We start from the raw sequence: 23,676 nt of genomic DNA on the forward strand, positions 1-23,676 counted from the left end.
GATTAGGAAAGGACTTTGTAAATTATATTTACATATTATTCTTCCTGCTAAAGAATGTGAACTTGATACTATGGGTAGATGTGACTTTTGAGAGAGTTAAAAAGGAATACAGATGTGTGTTTTAAAAAATTATCTGCCTATTTAGAATGTAAATAATTATAAATTTTAGATGTATATTGTTATCTCTTAAATATCTATATCAAGATTAGTGGAAAAAACAAACAAACAAAAGATTAGTGGAGCAGACCCATATACTGCAGAACATCCAAAAATGCCTATAGGATTCTTTCTACCTCTGTACCCCTAGGAAAGGTGAATTAAATAGAAACTGTTACTTTTATTTTTAAATATATATATTAACATGTTTAAAAAAAAAAAAGTTATCGGGCAAGAATGAGTTTGATGGATTGGAAGAGAAAGTGAAGCTACCACAACAGTCTAGAAGGAGAAACATGAAATAGTCTTGCCATTTGGTGATGGAAAAGTCATCTCTCCCCCTGAAGGAGCAAATGAGAAAGGGAGAGAGAAAGAAATGAAAGTAGTTAATGTGGGATTTTTTCATTTAAGTCTTAAGTATGTTTCAATCCTCAAAGATACAACACATTATAAGCATTCAGTACATTCTCTAAGGTTAAGAATCATGCCCATTTTACTCACAATTTTATCACTAATGACTGGCAACTAGTTTAAACACTATTATTATTATCATGTGAATGAAAACGAGGTCTGTGAAATGAACTGGGGGGGGAGGATTTCCTTCAACTGTTTCACATGCATTAAGTTTAACTGATAACATTAATGAAAATTAATATAAATGCAATAGGAGTCAGAGAGAAGAAATAAGAATAGCTGAGGATGTTCTAAAGATACAGGTAGTATTCCTTTCCTAAATACATATCTTTAAATGAACGGTCATTCACTGAGAAATGGCACAAATTCTAGTGAATGGACTTCCTGCCATTTTGCTGGGATGGGAGATGAATGCATTTTGTTACTTATTTTTTTAAATAAGGCAATATCTTGTTTATGCTAAGTTATTAACTTACAGAGCTAGCAACTTTACTATCCAAAACACAAATAAGGAATGTGTACAGAAAAAGGTGTCCAAATTGTCAAAACATATGTCACTACACAAAGCTCCTCGGACCCATGTAACTTGTACATAGTTCTAATGAGTGGCTTGCAGTAGCTGTTAGCACAAAAACTGACACTTTGAGAGTAGAATGGGTGTAACTAAATTCGATCTTTGTTATTTCCCTGCATTGTGCATTGTATATGAAGATATACATCTTTTATTGATAAGTATCATATCTTTCAAGAACCCCTACAGGTATCCTTAAGAAGTTATCCTTGATACAACAAACCCCCCTCCAATTTCTCTTTTTGGTATTTCAGTATATCATGCTTATTTTTCAATACCAAAATACAGGTTTTGTGAAATAATGTTATTTTGTGCAACAGAAGTGTCATTCACCCTCTCCAAACCTCTCTGTTGGCTCCCCTTCTCACCACAACCCTGACGCTCCATCACAAATCCTCCCAACTCCTCTATCATTCATCTCTTACAATTCCTTTGATCTCCCCTTCCCCACCCCACCACCTTCAAAACAAAGAGGTTTAGGATGGAGCCAGCAGTCCTTTTAAGTGGGCAAATCTCTCTGTTGGGGAAGACCCAACTCCTAGACTGGTATAAGCACTTCTGAGTAACTGGCCAGAGTCAGTGCACTGAAAGCTCCACTCAGGGAGTAAGGAACGGTAAGAAGTACAGCAGAACTGGCAGCTCTTAGGACACCTTTGGGCTGGAGGACTAACATGAAGGAAGCAGTGATATCAGTAGCTGTTCACTCTTTTAAATTGTGATTCTGAAATGTATTAAATAATCTCATGGATTTTTTTTTAATGTGAAAAAAATACCAAAACAACTTACTAAGGTAAGCCTAGAACATTTGTGAGCCATACTTAACCACTTTTATTCAGAGTTCTCTTACATAGTAGTCTCCTTGACTTTTTAAATCCCATTTTCTTAGTTTTTTTTAAACTTTCACTTCATTTTCCCTATTATATTTAATACTTATTATGAGATTAGGTGACGCAAAGGGATACTCAAAAAATTATTCTGTGTGGTCATCTTTACTTCTTTATATCTCTTACAAGAGCTAAATATTTTAGCAGTGGTATAGAGAAAGGTACTCTTACTAACTAGTGATATATGCATGGGTTTGCAGATATATTTTGCTGTCACAACACCACAGTGAAATATGCAAATAAAAGTTTAAATTTAAAAAGTAAAAAAGTAACACTAAGTCTGGTAACTCAGGTGATTCAAAGGTAAAAGTGACTCCCTAGGGTATCAGCAGGGTCAGGCCCAAGTAGAACTCTGAACAATGTCCAGGAAAGGTATCATACGCAAAAACTGACAGCTGGCATCAAGATTTTAGAAGAAACAGGAAGAAAAATTCTCCATCTTAATTTGATATAAGAGCTAAGTTCCATGTCAGCACTGTATTACAAGAATGCAATAATTAAATCTTGAGTAAATATGAAGTCAAATAATGTTCAGTACACTACTTTGAGAAAGGGATGGCATCATACAATACATTTTAGAAGCATTCCAATCCAAAAGAATAAAAGTTACAACCGCTTATATGCTCTAAAATTATTTTATTCCTAGAGGAATCACATTTATGTTTTCAGTTAAAAAAAAAAAATCTAAGTCATTATTGTAGCATTTTGACCTACTACTTAATTTTTTCCTTATCTTCTAAATAATCTGAAGTTTTAAGAAGATGATATCATCCAACTTGTTTTTTAAAAAACTACTTTAGTTGCAGAAGAGAGAACAGATTGGAGGAGGGCAAGCATGGGCATGGGATGACTAGTAAGGATGCTACTGCATTCATCTAGGTAAAAGAGAATAGTGGTTTCAATTACAGTGTCAGAGTATAGAAACCAAGAGAAGTAGACAAATCTGAGAGCTATTCAAGTAAGTAGAAGAGATAGGATTTAGTGTCTCACTGGATATGCGAGTAACAGAGGGAAGAATCAAGGAGACTTCCATGTATCGGTCTGGGCGACTGCACAGATGATGCCTCTATTCAACCAAATTAGGGACAACCAAAGAATGGACAGAGTTGTGGGTAAAAATGAGTGCAGTCTTGCACATACTGAATTTGAGAACTTAAAAGATAAGAAGAAATTCTCAACAGGCAATTTGATATAAGTGTCTGGGGCAAAGAAGAGTTATCTTTGATACACATATATATCTGGCATAATTATATTAAGTTAAGAAGAAAAAACAAAGTAATGGCATAGATGCCAAGTGTTTTAAGAAGGTAGGCATATCAAGGGGCACCTCCAGAGACCTCTTTTGTTGCTTAGATGTGGCCTTTCTCTCTCTAAGAGCAACTTGGCAAATAAATCCATTAAACACCCCCACCCCCCAAATGGGACAAGACTCCCAGGGGAATCAATCTCCCTGGTGATGTAGGACACGATGCCCAGGAATGAGCCCGGCCCTGGCAGCAAGAGACTGAAAATGCCTACTTCACCAAAAGGGGAGAAAAGAAAGGCAACAAAATAAGGTTACAGTGGCTAAGAGATGTCAAATAGAGTTGAGAGGCTATTCTGGAAGTTTTATGCAAGCTCCAGCTAGATATCCCAAATGGCCATAGTATGCCATGCCCTTACCAACAGGAGTCCCGAAAAATCTAGGTCCCTATCCAAGATTCTATACAAGATTCACTCACTAAGTTTTCACTCTCAGAAACTTAAATCCACCAGTGTTCCTATGCCAGACAAGTCCTAAAACCCAGAGACAACAGCCTCTTTAAAAACAGTGATCAGACTTCTGGAAGATGGTGGCTAGGCAAGACAGGGCAAAAAAACACCCCTGTGAAAAATACTAAATAACAGCCAGAAAGTGACCCAGAACATCAGTTCCAGTGATGAACCAGCTGGACAAGGTCTGCTAAATCCACAGGGACCACGCACTTGGTGAAACCGGGAGCCTATGTTCTGAAACAAGTGAGTAAGCCTGCTGAATATCTGGCAGCCAGGCTGTGGTGTGGGGAAACCATGGGCTGGCATTTGGAGTCGGACTAGTTCTTTTTTAAAAAAACCCAAAAGCAGCTGTGGATATGGCAGCGAGAACTGCACAGTGAAGCGCAGCAGGAATGGGCTGTGCCAATACCTCAATATCTGGTGTGGACGATAGCCTTTCGTGCACCCACAGCTAATTGTCCTGGAGCTAGGAAGGCGGAGCTGTGTGAAAAGGGAGAAATTAACAGGCCCCATACAGTCATCCTTACAGCAGGCTGGGAACGCCCCTACACGGCCTGGTGGCCCAGAACTTCCCTTGAGGGACAGGGCGCACTTGTGACATAGCACAATCTTCCCTCAGCAGAGGCCCTGGGAGGGCATGGCTTGGAAGAGGGACCCACTCAGAAATCCCAGGGACCATATGCCAATACCAAGGACTTGTGGGTCAGAACCAGAGACAATCTGTGGTGAGACTGAACTGAAGGTTTAGACTCTTGCAACAGCCTTAAATCTCCAGGAACACCTGGGAGGTTTGATTATTAAAGTCGCCCTCCCTCCCTATCCGCTCAGACACACGCCCCACATTCAGGGCAGACAGCACCAACAACACACTCAAATTTGGTGCACCAATTGGAACCCCACAAGAATCAGACCGCCACATACCACAAAAACAAAACTGGGGAGAACTGGCTTGAGGGGAATAGGTGGCTCACGGATGCCACCTGCTGGTTAGTTAGAGAAAGCGTACACTACCAAGCTGTAGATCTGACAAATTAGAGATCAGTTTTTGAATTAGCCTACGTATCTTAAAAGAACCCTATCAAGTTAAGCAAATGCCAAGAGGCCAAAAACAGCAGAAAATTTTAAAGCATGTGAAAAAAACAGACAATATGGATAACCCAAATACAAATACCCAAATCAAAAGATCAGAGGAGACACAGTACTTGGAGCAATTAATCAAAGAACTAAAGACAAACAACAAGAGCATGGCACAGGATATAAAGGACATGAAGAAGAGCATGGCACAGGATATAAAGGACATGAAGAAGACCCTAGAAGAGCATAAAGAAGAAATTGCAAGGGTAAATAAAAAAACAGATGATCTTATGGAAATAAAAGAGACTGTTGACCAAGTTAAAAAGATTATGGATACTCAAAGTACAAGACTAGAGGAAGTTGAACAACCAATCAGTGACAAAACGGAAAATGAAAGAACAAAAGAAAGAATGGGAAAAAAAAAATCGAAAAAATCGAAATGGACCTCAGGAATATGACAGATAAAATAAAACGTCCAAATATAAGACTCATTGGTGTCCCAGAAGGGGAAGAGAAGGGCAAAGGTCTAGAAAGAGTATTCAAAAAAATTGTTGGGGAAAAATTTCCAAACCTTCTACACAAGAACAATGATCAGATGCATCTCCCTTCCCCACACTGTCAACACCCCCTTGCAACATGAACAAGTTAGGGTGGTAACTGCCTAGACACTCCTGAAGATCGAGAAAGTTATTAAACAAGAGGAAAAGGAAGCAACATACAAGATAGGATTTAACAAAGGATTATGAATACTGAAACTTAATATAAATACATATATATTTTTGTAGATGCTAGGGTATTAGAATAGCTAGAAGGAATTAACTGAAATGGTGGAAGTGTAACCTATAACATTCTTTGAAATCTGCTCTATAGCTATTCATTGAATTGTACTTTGAAAGTTTTCACCTTTCTGTATATTCCCTATATATCACAATAATGAAAAAAAGCAAACTGCGGAACTGTAACCCATAACATTTTTTGAAATTACCTATATAACTGCTTGTTGAACTATACTTTGAAAGTTAATACCTTTCTGTATATATTTTACAATAATGGAAATAACTGAAATTGCGGAACCGTAACCAAAACATTCTTTGAAATTTGCTAACTACTTGTTAAACTGTACTTTGAAAGTACTGTTATGTATATATGTTAAAGTTCACAATAAAAAAAATGCCTTAAAAAAAAAAGTGTAAGGTGACACTCCCCCCACCCTGCCAAAAAAAAAAGATGGTAGCCATTTCAAAAGTGCTAATGTTACTAAGTAGTAAAATGAGATCACAACTAAAATTTGTTGGATTTAGCCCCCAAATTTTTGGAGGTCACTGATGATCTTAGTAAATTTGTTTTAGCTCTAGTGGGAGTTAGAAGCCCACTACCTTGAATTAAGAGGGAATGGGAAGTCAGGAAATAGAGCAGTGTCTATAACTCTGAACAATCTGGCCATGAAGAAGAGGAAAGGGAGTGTGGCATTGCCAGAAGGCTGGGAGAGATGTATTTATTTTTTGAAAAGCTAATGGGAATGGTACAACAGAAAGAAAGAGGTTAAAAATGCTGAAAGAATAGGGATAGCTGACAGTCTAAAGATTTCCTCAAAGACAGAAGGGAATGAGATCCAGAGCAAAAACTGAGGGATTGGTCTTACAGAGGAGAACAAAGAATTTTCAATTGTACCGTGAGGGAAGGAGAGCAGGCAGGTGGGGTTTAGAGCATGTTCCCCTCTGAAACTCCTAGTTTCTTTCTGAAGTTATAGTGGAGCAGCAGCAGGACTGTGGTTTAAGAGGAGATAATAATCATTTGATTTTAAAAACTGGAATTGACAAATAGTGTCAAGGCCCAGCAAATTTTGGTAATCATAAAATTTAGAGTGGTACCATTCTTCCCTGCTGTACATATACAAAAAATCTGAGGGATCATATATCATGACAGCTTATATATTATGTGTTAAGATACTGTTTTATAATTTCAGAAAATAGCTTAACAACAACCTGCCTGAAATAAATTATTACATGACTCTTGCACTACATCAGAGTTAACTGATACTGATAACATTATTTTCCCCATTTGAAAAGGTACACACACCCTACTTTTAGTTGTGACTTGGATTCTACCAAATCCAAGTTTTTAAAATCAGTCAATCCTCATACTACCATAACAATAAAATACTTTTGTATGAGAAGTGTTTTCTTAAGATTCACTAACATTTTTAAAACTTTTTAAAAGCATATCTGTATTTGTACATACAAATGTGCAATCCTCATTAACCTGAGTAGGTGACTACAAATTGGCTAAAGTCTTACCCTAACACTGTGAAGAAAGATTTTGTTAAACGCATTGAGACATTTTTGTTTGCTTGTTTAATAAGCTAAACTTTAGCATAAGTTGTTACATGTAAATGCAAGTTAAACTCTCAATTATTCACTGAAGTTTTATAGGGCCTTCTTAAAAACATATGATTAGCAGCTGGAGTTATTAGATATACCAGTATTTTTTAATTATATATATATTTTTAATTTTATTAACTTAGCATGGTTTTTCTCAGTTACAAAGCATATTTAATGTGTATGTACACATGCACACTGCATGTTCACTCCCAAAATTATCCTGAGTGATCACTGAAAAATGGCTTTACAAATGATCTACAAAAAGGCATAAATTACTGGGCAGAAACAACACTTGATTTAGACATCAAAAAAGTGATATTCATGTTCCCATCAATAAAAAACAAACAAACAAAAAACTCAAGCACATAATTTTTTTTTAATAGTGGAATATAGCCATAGACATTAAATTTAATGGTGACCCACGGAAAATTCACCAGGTTGGAAAAATGGGTGACAATACTTCTAAACTAAAAATTTTTTCTTATAAAATTCAAAAATTCTAACTTTCATTACTACACATGAAATTAGTAGAAATTTTTGAAAGGGCCCCAAAACATAAAGCATACTTATAGAAAACCAGAAAGGTAAAAAAACTAAAATTAGACAAACTCCTCCTGAAATTCAGTCCTCTAAACAACCATCTATTTATTTTACCTTCAGAGAACTCTTTTATATTCATCCAAAGTTAATACAAGTCAAGAGTAAATGAATAATTGACATCTTTCTTATTTTTATACAGGCATTCCAATCAATTTCAAAGCTCAAAAAAATACAGTAATATTATTTCTAATATAAAATTTAATTAGAAAAGAAAATTTAAGAAATATCATCAAAATATTCTCCAGGGCTTTTTTCAATATAATTACTGGTTAGTTAAAATTTAAAGTCATCAATATAGATAGGGCCTACTTCCTCTCAGAATCCCAAGTCTTTCCTACTCAGTAACAGTACGAGATTTATTTCTTATACTGAAATCCTGAAATACTAATACCTAGAAATTCAAATACTAAATAAAAGAGATAGTCCTCCATGATGAAGCCATGTAACCTCAAACTCCCTTATTAAGGCTATGTTAGGGTACCTAAAGTATCAAATATAAAAACAGTGTCCACTGCCCATTAACATGACAGAAGTATCTAACACTTGTATGATTCTACTGCATAAAATCTGCTTGCTATACTACAAACACTAAATGAGAGGCTAAATATTATTATAATGGTTTACAGAATGTTATAAAAGACCTTTCTGATCATTGTAGGCAGCATTAAATCTTCATGAAAAGCAGATCATCATTACATTTCAGAAAGAATATGATCTTCTATAATGTAATATAACAGCTTAGCCTCACTTCTGTAGTAAAGGCCTGTAATGACTAAGCCAGGTAGGCCCTGGATTAACAGATTTTTATTCACTTTATACCATATTCTTTTATTTTCCTTTCCTGTATGTAGATTAAAGTGGTTTTCAGTTTATCAATGTATTAAATTTTAAAAATATTATTAAGACAAGTTAGAATGATTCAGCAATTGAATCTTAAATCCAAGAGCAAGAAATACAGCTCATTTCTTTCTAAAACAAACAAAATCCCACTTAAGAAAATGTACATGTATGGTCAAAAGAAAAAGAATTAGTTTCTACCTAGTAATTCAATAAAGTATATGATACGAAACCGACCATCTGAAAAATAATTAAAAATAACCATGTAAATCAGTGCCTGAATTTTATAGTTTTGCTGTTATTTTTTAGTAGATGAAAAGCATCCTGGTTCACCTATTTAACAGGTTCATAATTTAAGTAATATATTACAAAAAGATACTTTCAAAAGAAGGGTCCTTCCCTTTTAAAATTTCTTTACTTATTACCTACAAACAATAGGTAACAGAGCTTTGCCTCTGTTCTTCATTCTTTTTTTAAACTAAGGTTTACTCAGCTGGGATAAAACATTGTAATATTTATGGAATTAATATTTGTAATAAAAGTACTATTTACTTAGATTTTATATCTACCCTCTCCAACCTTACTACAGAGCTCTTTTTACCTTCTTTGTTAAAAATTTCAGGGTTTTTAAAGGGTTTTTTTGGGGTGTAGGGGGAGGGTAAGAAACATGCATTCTGAAAGGGACACCAATTAAAAGTATTAGCAAAAATAAACAGACTAATCTTTTTTCAATATTTGGCATTACAGGATCCTAACTAATGTTAATTAAAAAAAACAAAAGCAAAAACCAGACTGCCAACAGTTCACACCCTGAAAATGTGGCCTGTTTACCTTGAAAACATGATCAATAAGTAAATACAGATAAAATACAAAAATCACATTTAGTATTCAGATTTTAAATCCTGAATTTTGACAAACCGTCTCGTCGTTTTCATTTCAAAATCTATCTTATGTCTCAGAAAAATAGCCTTCATTTTGGTATCCTAAAAATAGACTCCTACTGTCTTCTATACAAGAAACAATTACGCTTGATTATGAGTACTGCCATATCAGCCACATCAATACATAAAATTCTTATTTAACCCCACTTTTGGCAATCAAAAAGGTAACTAGATATACCATAACAACAAAAAATTCTTACCTATATGCTGCATTTTCTTTCAAATGCAAAATGGTTAGATTCCCCTTCTACTTAATCAGTACAGTGTCTGGACATTTTTCAGTCTGACTTGCAAATATTTGCTTTCCCTCTTAGGGCATAGCATCCGCAGGGTTATACAGCATTACTTACATTCTCTTTCACATAAAAATCAGACATTACATGAAAGGAAAAGAAAGACAGCCCATTTCAAAGCATCTGGCAAACCTCCATTGGCAACCTGCCAAGCCTCTGCTAAACCTTCCTGCCTTTCCGAGCATGCTCACTTAAAACCACCAGCGTGTTACTATGGCAACTCTGTAGGCAGCCTGTAAGTACCAACCGCCATTCTGATTTCTGAGTGCAAAAAAACCAAATACTGCAGGGGAAGTAGAAGGAAAGAAATATTATATGCCCTTTATCACATATACAAGTATACTCATTTTATTTCATAAATTCATATTTGTGTCAGTAAAACAGAAACAATCATCCCCAGTTTTCCAAAGAAATGTTTTCCATATTCAATACATACCCTTTTTCAGTGAACTCAATGTCTTTGTCTTGCCCCTAAAACCTTTTACCCCATAACAAAAAAAAATATAATGGACACTATATCCCATATGACAAAACATTTGTGAATAAACAGACAATATTCACATAACCAATTACATGGTATTCAATGGATTATTTCCTACAATGTTTTATATATATATATTAAATGACATGGCAATATTACAAAGAAAACCATTAATATTTATAAAATACAATCTAAATCTTTTCTACGAATTATACTGCCAAATGAAATATTCTTTGGGTTTGGAAAAGATTTTGTATCCCTATTATCTTTGGAATATTGTGAAATATTTCAAAAGGGTGAGGTTTTTTAAGTTAAGACAGGCCAGACCTGAGTTCAAATCCCTGTTCTCCACATTTTAGCAAGCCACCTTTGGAAAGTTATTTCATCTTTTTTGAGCCTCACTATCCTTACCTTTAAAATGAGGATAGTAATAGCTACTTTACATGGTAGTAGTTTTAATGTCACACCTAAAAGTGATATTTCTTTCCTCTTTGATTGTTTTGAAAAGACCCTAAAAAATTCTATTTGCACTTGTTGATTATTTTACCTGAAAGTTCATCTTTGTAACTTCTTACCCACTAAAAATTGGCTCTGATTTTCCCACTAAGTTACAAGCCAAAAAGCTTCCAAAAAATCAAGTAGAGCTAGAAAAAGACAGAGGAAAATAACAGAGAATCTACATAGAAGGGAAATATATGAAGATACTATTTTTACTAAGGAGTATTAAAATGTCTTTGTTACAAACATGAAATTTCACCTACCACCTCTTCTTCTTCCTTTTTAGCCTCTTTTTCCTTCTCTTCATCATTTTCTTCAGCTGGGCCAGCTTCATCATCACTACTGGATGACTCAAGGATTTCACTTATATCCATTTTCCAATTATCAGGAACAACTCTTGTTTTTATGAAGATACTTGCTTTCTGCAGCTCTAGGAGTGAAAATACACTTCACTAGGTGTTATGGAATTCACAGCATAGAATAATAGAAAAAGCATGACATTCAAGGCCTAGATTCAAATTCAGCTGTCACTTATTAACACTGCCCTCCAACCAGGACCTTTGGTTTCTCTCCTCAGTTTCGTATTTCAAAAATACCAATGCTAATAATACCTATCTCAGAGAGTTGTTTTAAGGATATAATGATACCATAAACTTGACCGTATTTCATAAGTTACTCTAGGGGATATTGTCAGAAGCCTTATGGTAAAACATGAAAAGTTAAACTTTTCTAAAAATTACAAATAAAATATCTCATCTAGACATTTAGAAAATGACATCAAATAAGAGTGTATGTCAACTCCAAACAGTTAAATGGCAGTCTTTAGTCACTATTCAGTCTTTAGTCACTATTCAGTCTTTAGTCACTATTTCCCAAATACAGTCACATCTTGAAATGATGGTCTGATTTATCCTTATTTTACCTGGTTTCGCAGAGAGGTCAGATTCGGGTAGATTGAAAATGTCTACTTCCTTGATGTCCTTTCTTGCTATTGAGTAACTAATTACGGAGAAAAATAATGGGGGGAGGAGCCATTTACTTAATAAAAATTGTTACTAAAATAGTCTACATTAACACACAGAAAAATATAAACCTAAAAATCAAAATTATTTTGCTCGACTATTTTTTTTTAAAAAAGAAGACCCATGTATATCCTAATACTTAATAAAGGGCCAGAGATAACCCATACAAAGCTAATGTTCTAATTATGAAGAGTCACATATTCAGAAGTACACTAACACCAGGGTTCACAGTCACAATATTTCAATGTATACAATTCTCCTATAGACAGTATGGGATAATTTATATCCACATGGTATTTTCAATATTCATAGACAACAATGTCTATTTTGATGCTTAAAATCTCTTAAATATGTATTCATTTCAGCAAAAAAAATTTACTGGAAGGTAAATATTTTAAAATCTATCATTGTCAGATATATTATGGTATTAAAATTTTTTTTACAGAGAAATACAACTCAATGAATTTTTTTTTATTTTACATTGTTTCTTTTGGAAACAAAGCCAATATGAGGTTAGAAAAAGTTTATAAAAATCTAGTTTTCAATCAGAATAAAGTAAAAATAATTATTCTAGTAATATAAATAATATGAAAAAATAAGTATGAATTCATAATAAGAGCACACATGAATAAAAATATAGAATTTTTATAATTAAAGAGAAAATCAATACTATGCCTTATTTTTAACAAACCCTTTTTTTATTGTTTTCACACATTGTTCACAGTTTTTATATAAAATTTATCAGTAAAAAATAATCTACATTACAAAAAGTCAAAACATTAGAAAACTTCTCAGTTCACCAAATGATTCGATTTCTAAAAATAATAACTTGGAGGGGTCTATCATTGTAATTCAAATTTTTTTCCTCCCATGTAACACTATTAAATAGTTCATTACTCACAATTTGGAATCAGTAAATGATCGAACCAAACACTGGTCTTTTTTCACTGTGATGTCATCATTACAGCTGGGAGATATTACCTGAAGTAAAAAATAAGAACAAATTTATTCCTATTTAGCTTGCTCAGAAAAAGAATATATTTTTAAAAAGAACAACTCTGGGTCCTCTACCTCCTCAAAGGGATTATATTTTACAAAGAATACTATCATTATCAGTGGATGATTGCTTAAAATGGTCTCCTTATATTTCTCCTTTAACACTGGTATTCTAGATATTTAATCTATCCACAGTTATTAGATTATAAAACGAGTAATGAAATGTAAGTTACAATGTCAACACTTTTTAGAAAGTCAGGATTCAGTATAAGCTAAATAATAATTAATATATTGTTCAAAAAATAAAGTGTATGCTCTGCAATGAAAGTTTGGCATATTACAATTTTTTAAAATATACTTGAATCACAGCATTTTGTAATCTGGCTATTTATTTAAAATAAACACCCAAGTTTCCTTTATTACCACAGTATGTACAAATTTTAGTAATTAAAACAGATCAGAAAATATCTGAGCAAGGAACTTTTTAATTTTTTAACTTCTGAAAATAACCAATATCTTAACAGTATCATTAGTAAATAACTAATCCCTGTATACCTTTAGAGGACTTGGTATTTTTTAAAAACTAAAGTCTATTATAAATTGCTGAACTGTTGTTCCTGCTCATCACCACCCTTAACATTAGCTCCTCTGCTACAACCTAGATCAGCACTATCAACATAACTTCGGGCACAATGGAAATGTTCTAAATTTGCACTGTCCAGTACAGTTGCCACAAGCTACATGGGGCTCCGCACATGAAATATGTTTAGTGCAACTGAGAAATTCAATTCTTAATTCTATTTAATTTTAATTAAGTTGCATTTAAAATTAAATGAGCACATATGTCTCATGGTTATGGTATAGGATAGCACCTATCCAGATAATTAACTATTCTTGATAGTCACATCAGCCATCTTAACACTTGATGGAAGTAAATGTGTTTTTGTCTGTCTGCTAGGTGCTAGTAATTATAAGACTGTCATAATTGTCTTTGTCCTAACAGTGTAATGGAGAGGCAAACACAAAAAGATACTTAAACACAACGGGGAGTAAGCATAATGATACCACTGGACACAGGATAATATGAAAACACCTAGGAGGGAGATTTAATCCACTGTAGGAAAGGAAAAGGTGTCACAGCAAAGGTGTAAGGTAAGTCTTAAAGGATGAGTAGGCACAATCCAAGACCTAATTACCTGTGAACTATCCTTATGGCCTCCAAATTGATTCCTGCCACCACCAGTCTTTCCAACAACAATCCATCCAATATACTACAATCTCATTAACATTCCTAAACATGCAGCTCAACTGTTGTCACTCTTCTGCCAAATTCTCTACAGAATTATGCTCCTACTTCTACTCACATCTAATACTTTAGTCAAAATGAATTCTCTCAACAAAAAATTCCCTAAACAAATCCTTGCTTTTCTACTTTTATTCTAAGGACTCCTCTAGTGAAACTCTGCCCCACTAACTTTATATCCATCAAGCCTTCTTCATGAAGGCTTCCTGGCTTTCCTTCAAATAAATGTAATCTCTATAGCCAGGAAGTCCCATTACTGGACATGTATCATTTTATATTATAGTTACTTGGATTATTCTCTGCATTAGACTATGAAGTTGTCAAATGTAAGAATCATGTCTTTCTCATCTTTTATCTTCTACATCGTCTGGAAAATGATTAATCTGTTAAGTAAATAAAGGCATTTGTAAAAATACACACACACACACATCTCTGGGCAATCTATGGTCTGAACATACTGAATCCAAACCCATTTACCTGTCTGTGCAGCTGAAAAAGTTGAAAGACTTTTCAGAATGCAAACAAATCCACAATATAGGAATTGAATAACGTATTTAACATGCACATAAGGACCTAAAAAAGGGCCTCAGCTCTATAAGGGATTATAATCAAAGTAGGGACATATTTTGTGCCAAAATTATTAAAGATAAGTGATATCAAAACTCAGAAAAGAGGGTATGTACTGATGTACTTATGTTAGAGTGGTTAGGGGAAGCCACACAGAGGAAGTAAGATGAGCTAAACCTTAAAGAGATATGTAAGAGATGGCAAATAGGTGTTATCAAATACTACATATCCTCTTATGAAATAACTCTCTTGCCCATCTCTTTTTACCATTCCTTCCCAATGAAGCAAGATTAGCTTTCTCTACCAAACCACCTAAGACATGCCATTTCCAAAACCTTCTTTAAAATTTAGGTGCACTCTTCCTTTCCCCAATACTCCCTGTTTTATTCCAGTGCCTGCACCACACATTTTTTTACTTATTTACTATTAAATCTTTTAGATGTACTTCTTGAGGGCAATGTATTACAAATATACTTCTCTCTCTTCTAAGGAATCTAATAAAAACTGAACTCACTGTAGAGCTTTAGTAAATACTGACTAAATGATTTAAAGCAGGGGTAAAGGCTTGGAGGAGTAAAGTGTCTTACTTACATGGCAGTTAAGAAAGAACCTAAATAGAGAGTTTATGCTGAAAACGCTAAATAGAGCTAGCAATAGCCTCAAATATCCACCTGAAGAATGCATACGGTTTGATCCATTAAGGAGAGTCACTGAAGGTTTTTGAGAACAGGGCTATCGTGATTAAATGAGCATTTTAAAAATATTTCTCTATAAAGGTTATTCCTGGAAAATTAGCCTGCATTAGGAAAGAAAGAATTCAGAGTCAAATTAATGAAACCTGGGGTAGTTACTATAGATCAGGTATAAAAGGGTAATGGGAACCAGAGAATAAAGACAGACCATTGGACACATTCTGAAGGAAGAATCGAAAGATCCCAATAAATGATTAATTACAGAGAATTAAAGAAAGAGAATAACAGAAGAAGACAGTGAAATATTCTGGACCTGAGTATGACTGCTCAATCCTTTAACAATCTGTAATGAGGTCCAAGTTAAACTTGTTTAATACTTTCAAAACATTTTAAATGCTTTATATTTAAATGGTTCATTAATCCTGCAAAGAACCTTACTTACCAAAGCAGGATACCATTCATTCTTCTCAGACGTAGATATCACACTTACAACTTTTCCTAATAATTCATCGTTGAGACGTCTCTTATCTTCATCTTCCTCCTCACTACTTTCTTCTTCCTTTTCATCTTCCGTACTAAAAGTTAAAATAACATTATCATGATCCTATCACAAACCAGTATAATACAGAAAGGGTGGTGTGAATTTAATATGTACAGTTCAATTTCTAATCTGGATTCTCCTAGAACAGTAGCCTCTACATACTTTCCCAGCCCCACAGAAATAGTCCTGAGCTGACCATCTTCACTAGATTAATGAGTACTTGAACTCTGGCTCTCATGACCATCACAGACTGAGGCAGAAATGCCTAATTATACTACCATCAAGTAGTTATTCTGCCAAACACATTTTTAAAAAAGACAGCCCTTCTCCTTTATATGGCAGACATCAGATAGTCTAACTTCAATTTCCTAAAAGGTTATAAAAAGATTTCATTTAAACACATGGGGGTTTATATAGGTAACTATATATATATATATATATATATATATATATATATATATTGATCTGGATAACAAAGGTTACCCTTCACTGACAACTATATACACACACACACACACACACACACACACACACACATACACACACATATATTCATTTTAAACCTATACTATCATTTTTTAAATAAAAAATGATTATATATTCCCATGTGACTTCTTGAGGAGTACATACATAAATAATTTCACCCATTCTTGAAGACATCCTGCAATTTATAGATACCTTCAGGGTCTACTAGGGTATGCAGGTTTATAACACCTCTACACTAGCTCAAACCCATTTAGTTTATCTTTTTTTTGGTTTTATTCCTTTATTTCATTCCATAGGTTTATCAGCTGGCAAACTCCACCGTGCTCTTTTATTGTCTGTGTCTACTATGTCTGTGTGTACTATTCCTTCTGTTTTTCCTTCTGACTCCTCTATTTGTTTTTTCCAATCTGTTGCAGTCTAAAAAACCACATGACTCAACTTGTTAAAATTTATGCAAAATATATGTATAAGTGAGCTTTCAGTAAAAGTCTATGTGGCTAGCTTATGAATAAAATCATTATGAGGGCTAATGATTTATTAAATAAATACCATATACTGAGTACTTCTGGCAAACTGATAAATGTACACATATCATCTAATCCTCACAAAAACTTGCAAGATATTATCATTCCCATTTTCCTCAATCTAAACTGGGATTAATATTACCTTGCCAGTTTTTGTGAAGACTAGATATATTATATGTAAATGATCTATTTAGTAAGTGATTGAGCCCAGATTTCCATTTACGGTCCATTTATGGCCCTTCCATTTAGGGTTTTTCCTCAAATTTCTGGTTTGTCCCAAGGTTTTTTAATCAACAGCGTTTTGCCATAAAAGTTAGGAATTATTTTTTAATTTGGATTTCGCCTTTTTAAATCTTTTAAAAACATGTACCTCCTGGCAACAGTGAGTGCATCTAATACCTGGATCTTGGTTTCTAAATATTATCTGCTACTGAAAGGAACCAATGTCCCTTGGAGACATGGCCAGTTCCAAGGCTGGGGGCAGGAAAAATTTAAGATGAACCTAGAACACCTTGTTGTGCCAGAAAGTAAGAAAGTGCTCAAAAACTGGTAGGCACGTATCAAAAGAGCATAGAAGCCAGCCTGAAGAGGCTCCCACTGGCTAAATCTGGGACAATTTGAGCACCAAAATGAATAAAGCAAATAATAAATGATAACTCATTGAATATGTAAGACTCCACGAATCAATACTGATAAGAAGGAAAAGATTTTCCTTAGAGCTGAATAACTAATAAATGTAGAAGGAATGAAAAATTAGAAAACCATCAGAGTAATAATCGATTCAGGCAAGAATTATTAGTGAATGCTAAAAACAATGAATGAAATTTTGGTAGTAAATAGGATACTTAAACAGTCTCAAAGTATTTCCAAATTGATTATTTATAAATCATTAAGAGAAAAATAACTATTACTTTAAAATGGGAAATCTGATAGCTCACCTTGACTAGGTGATCAAAGTTTTATCAGTTATGAGACAAACTGATAAAATCCAATTCTTGATGTGCATGCACTGAAAAGGACACCACATCACTCAGACAATATTAGTGTCAAAAATGTATAACATGTGAATCTAATAATGACGAACAATCAAACAAACCCATATTGAAGAAGAGTCTACAAATAATTGGCCTGCACTCTTCAAAAAGGTTAGTGTTATGAAAAGTTTAAAAAAGGCCAATAAGCCTTTCCAGACTGAAGGAGATTTAAGAACCATAGAAACTAAATGCTATGTGTGATAGTGGGTTGGATCCTAGACTTAAGGAAGGGGAGAAGATATGCTATAAAGGATATTACTGGGACAATTAACAAAATTTAAAACACTGACTACATATTATTAGATAACAGTATTTTATCAATGTTAAATATCCTGAATCATGTTTTGGTTATGTAAGAAAATCCTCGTTCTTAGGTAGAGCATTCAGGGGTAAAGAGTCATGACATTTACAATTACCTCTCAAATGGTTTCACAATAATTATTAATATGAAACTTAAAATAATTGTAATCTGTATATTTAAAGAGAGGGACAGGTAAATGTGGCCAAAGTATGTTAACAACTGGTGAATATAGGTGAAGAGTGTATGAGAGTTCACTGAATTAGTCTTGTAATTTTTAAGTTTGAAATGTTTTATAAAATCAAAAAGGGTAAAAACTAAATAATATAGTCACTTACAATAAGAAAACCATCACATCATTAAGGAATTTGGCAAAGTAGTTTAAAACAACCACCTTTTTAAAAAAGGAGTTGTGATAGTTCTTGGCAAATTAATGAGAATAATTAAGAACAAAGTCTTCTCAAAGTAAAATGTCTAAACAAGTACAAGATTCATGGAATGGTAACACAAACTTAGCCATCTCATAGAAATCACTTGTTTAATGTTATAAATTATAATTTTAATGTTACCAGTATATGAAAAAACTCACACAGGAAGAGAGGACCTCCTTCCTCTGTTTGTCTTCTTTGCAATTACTGGAGTTCCAAAGTGCTCTGGATTTGTTAATGGAAGTTGGTCAAGTGTCTAGGTAAGAAACAGATGAATTTATACTACATTTACCTGTATGTCAGTACATGTTCAATCCAAATAATTTATTCATGTTACCCTACCTCACTCTCTGCAAAATGTCTCTCCCCTTTCAGGCAAAGTGAGGTGCGTCTCAATGTTCTCTCATCACCGTCATCAAACACTACAATAAGCAAAAGATACCAGAGAATTTATGCACACCAAGCAAATAAAAATTTAACTACATGGAATGCTATTACTGCTATTATTTAGGACTTAATATTTAAAGGAATCATTATTAGTCATTTTTCAAAACCTTTTAAAATGTACAAACTACATGTTTCACTCTGTTAACCACCAAACAAACACAGACTAAATGGCTGGCCCCAACGAATTGTCACTCCTCTCTTTTCCAATTTCTATCACAATAGAACCATGTTCTTAACCCATAAGCAACCTAGTCAACATACAAATACTAAATTACCTTCAATCCTAAAAGAATGACCACATACCTAGTTTTAAAAAAAGTATTAGGGGTTTTTTCTTCAATGGTTATCAGTGGAGTACCTCTAACCTCCAGAAACTCTTTACTTCCTAGTAATGTTGTTGGATTATTTTATTGCTTGTGCTTCTTTGCATAATTACCTACAGTAGTGGAACTACTGGCTGCCAAATTCTAAAGATACAAGATTCAATTTTTTTCTTTTGCTAGAAAAGGATGTAAGTATTTTAGAAATAAATGTTGAAACAAGGAAATATCAGGAAGAATTTTTTTTAAAACACTATAAAAAAGAAGTCATAATTGCACAGAAGATTTCTCAAAAGTATTTTACTTTTACTAGATTTTTAAAAATTATACTACTTCACATTATGTTTAAATCTTTCAAGAAATGGAGCTGAGGAATTTGACAATATATCACTAATATTCTCCATATAACTAGCTATATCATTTTAATAATTTTTATAGATTTAATTTTTCAGAAGTATACTCTGGTTTTAGCATTTAACATTTACTAAGTTTATTAAAAAGAAAATCCTCTCAGAAGACACCTAATTGCCTAGGATTATGAAGAAATAAAATATAAGAAGAAAGAAACCTTACCTCAGATACTTGAAATGCATATTCATTCAACAAATATTTATAGGTCTTATGAAAATAAAATATATACAGGAAAGCATGTATACACAAAGAAGATTATGACTGAGTTTTTAATCTTAATTTCCATAATTCTAGATGCTTTTTCATTCTAATAGAATATATTATTCTTACTGTTTAAAAATTCTACACTTTAATAATATCTTCGGATCTTTTAACTGGTTGCCTAAATAATTACAATCCTGCTTTTTTTTTTAGCAAATATTTTGCCTTCGAATCATAAACTTATTTTTTATGCTAGAAACTTAATTACATAAAAACATTCAACTTCTTCAAAATTTATTTACTTCCATCAGTTCTTCCTCTTAAACTAAAAGTCATCTAGCTTAAATTCTTTTACATGAAGGAGACAACACAGAGAAAATTAAAAGCTCCTGAAACACACATTCAAAGAACTGTAGCGATTTCACAAAATCAGCTCTGCTACACACTGTCAGTGATCCAGAAATTAATGACTACCTAAAGACACAATAACAGGATAAAACACAACATCCTACAATAATTATATCACTGATTTGTACTTGCTTAAGAGCACCCTAAATATTTGTATCAAAATTACAATTCAAATAGCATTAAGTGTAATGAATAAAGTTCTTATTTTAAAAATTTAAAATCACAAAATTATAATAAACCAAAGTTGAAATAATTTTTCATTTTGTATTAATATCCATAAACATACTAAGAATAAAGCCTCATAGGCTCTGGTTTTCCTTAATGCCTACAATACAAAGATAGTGACACTGGACACACACACATAATCATACACTCATAAACACACTTAAATGGAGGTATGAAGAAGGAAAATGACAATAAAAGACAAATTAATACTATCAAATTTATATAATAAAATTTTGTCCATGGTGTTTTATCATTAATCAACAGCAACCCCAAATCAAAATGTTCTAAGAAATTTCAACAATTGGATTTCTTAGTTTTTTAAATAGTCACTTTGAGATAAAATCAATAAGATATTTGAAGAAAAAAATCCCTTTCACTTACATACTTTATTATGGGTAAAAATAACATAAAAACCAAAGGAATTTCCCAAAAGGAGACTATGATACAAACAGAAATTTTATAGTTTTACCTAGGAACCCTCCATCCTCAATTTCAAAGATAAATTGTTTAAGATTTTTTTTTTAATTTACAAAACTACACAACTGTCTGTATTTTAGTGAGTACCTTATACAACTTAGGTAAGCTAAGTAACTTTTCAAGATTTTCTAAACAAATAGAAAACCTATTAACATAGCAGACATAATCATGACATGTCTGATTAACAAAACTATGAAGAAGTTCCTTTTATAAGTTTCCTCAAAAAAACAGGCACTGAAAAGCAACTCTGGCATTTTGGTAAGGATGAAATAAGTAACTAATATATACAGTAAACAGCTTCTTTTTAGTATAAGATCTACACTATGGCATATTAAGAGAAAACAGACTATAAAGATTTAGTAATTCTGTGTAATGTCTTATACTTGCCAACATGGCATTTGAATAGATTATATAGTATAACAGAAAATACATATGACCAAAGTAGTATTTCCATTATTATAATATTAGATATGAATACTAAAACCTAACTTGAGGAAAATGATAAAGCTGACACTTTCATAGTAACATTTATTCACACAAGACAAACTAGACAAAATAATACAGAATGCAAACAAATATAAAAACCGAAGTCCTAATCTGTTAGAATTCAAAGACACAAAAGCAACAGGGATCTAATGAACTACTAAATACAAAATATATGTCTACCTGTTATCAAAGCACTGTTAGATGCTGGAGGAAAATCAGATAATAGTAAATTAAGTTTATCTACCTAAAGACATAACTGCCTATCACTTATGGAGCATCCACCATATCCTGGCGCTCACAACAGCCTCAGCAAGGTAGGAATTGTTACCTTCCTTTCACAGATAAAGAAACTGAAGATTAGAATGTTAACCGATGAGCAACAGCTTAGTTAAAGGGAATGGAAAGATAAAACAACAAACAGGTATGAAGCAAAAGTACAAAGTAAACAGTGAGGAGAATGTCAAAAATTCTGACTTTGGAAAAATAAGTATTGTTGTTGTACCTGTGCACCACAGTTACAACAAAATTATATTAAGTAAAACATTAAAATAAAAAATAATTACACTCTAGATAAAACCAATAGTTCTTTTATTCATAGAATCATTTGTGTTAATTAGAGAAGTCCCCCAGCAGCTATTGTCAAAAATTTGAAGGATTGTGGGAAGATGGCAAAGTAGGAAGCTCTGGTAATCAGTCCCTCCACCAAAGCAACTATTGAATGGTCAGGAACTATCTGAGTCAACTATTTTGAAACTTTGGAGTCTAGTGGAACACTGGGCAGCATCCAGGAAGAGTTGGATGAAAAAGCTTGGAAACTAGGTTAAATATTGGGAATTTTAACTGTCATGCTGTGGCCACCATATCTCATTCCCAACAGCCTGACCGGCAGCAGGGGGGCTCCTGATGCAGCTTTCTGGTGTCAGGATGGGCTATAAGGACGTAGATCTCTAAAATCTGGGGGTATATGATCTGATCGCTGATCACTGCTTTTGATCAGCTACTTTGAGTCTCTAGAGCTAGCTGTTGTTCCAACTTCCCTCAGGCAAAAGTGGCATAGTCATCTTACATAGGCAGTACACCTATATATCTTCCTCTTTTCTCTTTCCACTCCCTGACTGGGAACAAAAGCAGTTTGAAAAAGTTACAAAATGACAGCTTAAGCCCTCAACAACAACATAACACAAAATACCTAGCAATACTAGAGGAATGGGAGAACTAGATCTCCAGAGTTAAAACAACATAATACTTAGAATGCCAAGTTCTCAATAAAAAATTACAAAACACACAAAAAAATAGGAAAGTACAGCCTATTCATAGGAAAAGAAGAATTTTCCAGAAACCATTCCTGGGAAGTTCATACAGTGGATCTATCTGTCAAAGACCACAAACTAACTGTCTTAAATATGTTCAATGAGCTAAAGGAATCCACATACAGAGAACTGAAGGAAATTAGGAAAACACTGTCTGAACAAAATAAAGAGACGGAAATTGTAAGAAGGGACCAAACAGAAATTTTGGAACTGCAGAGTACAGTATTTAAAATGAAAAACTCAAATGACAGATTCAACAGTAAATCTGAACAGATGGAAGAAAGGATCAGCAAACCTGAAGGCAAGAGAATTGAAATTATCCAGGGTCAAGAGCAGAAAGAAAATTATGAAGAAAAATGAAGAGAGACTGAGGAACATATGGGACACTATCAAGTGTACTAACATACACATCATTTGAATGCCAGAGATAAAAGAAAGATAAAGGAGCAGAAAAAGAATTTGAAGAAATAATGGCCAAAACTTCCCAAATCTGACGAAAGACATGAACAGACATGCTCAAGATGCTTAAGGAACTTTAAGCAGTGTACACTTTAAGAGATCCACACCAAGACACATTTATAAGCAAAACTGTAAAAATACAGACAGAGAAAGATT

At 33.4% G+C, this 23,676-nt stretch overlaps 1 protein-coding gene across 3 annotated transcripts in view; it reads right to left on the reverse strand.

Moving 5' to 3' along the window:
- Positions 1-23,676, reverse strand: part of ARID4A (AT-rich interaction domain 4A) — an 87,822-nt gene that overhangs the window by 41,368 nt on the left and 22,778 nt on the right. For 2 of the 3 annotated variants that reach the window (XR_005216316.1, XM_037832624.1), the window contains exons 6-11: positions 19,119-19,198; positions 18,938-19,032; positions 15,908-16,040; positions 12,809-12,888; positions 11,808-11,884; positions 11,149-11,315 (exon numbers count right to left, since the gene is read on the reverse strand). Coding sequence is in view for 2 of the 3 variants with exons in the window: in XM_037832624.1 (XP_037688552.1) it covers positions 11,149-11,315; positions 11,808-11,884; positions 12,809-12,888; positions 15,908-16,040; positions 18,938-19,032; positions 19,119-19,198 (632 nt within the window). In the remaining variant the exon portion in view is untranslated. Of the gene's footprint in view, positions 1-11,148; positions 11,316-11,807; positions 11,885-12,808; positions 12,889-14,493; positions 15,793-15,907; positions 16,041-18,937; positions 19,033-19,118; positions 19,199-23,676 lie in introns of those variants that run through there. The other variant, XM_037832625.1, reaches the window with a different exon arrangement.

The sequence above is a fragment of the Choloepus didactylus genome, chromosome 4 (assembly GCF_015220235.1).
Source record: "Choloepus didactylus isolate mChoDid1 chromosome 4, mChoDid1.pri, whole genome shotgun sequence".
Taxonomy (NCBI): Eukaryota; Metazoa; Chordata; class Mammalia; order Pilosa; family Megalonychidae; genus Choloepus; species Choloepus didactylus.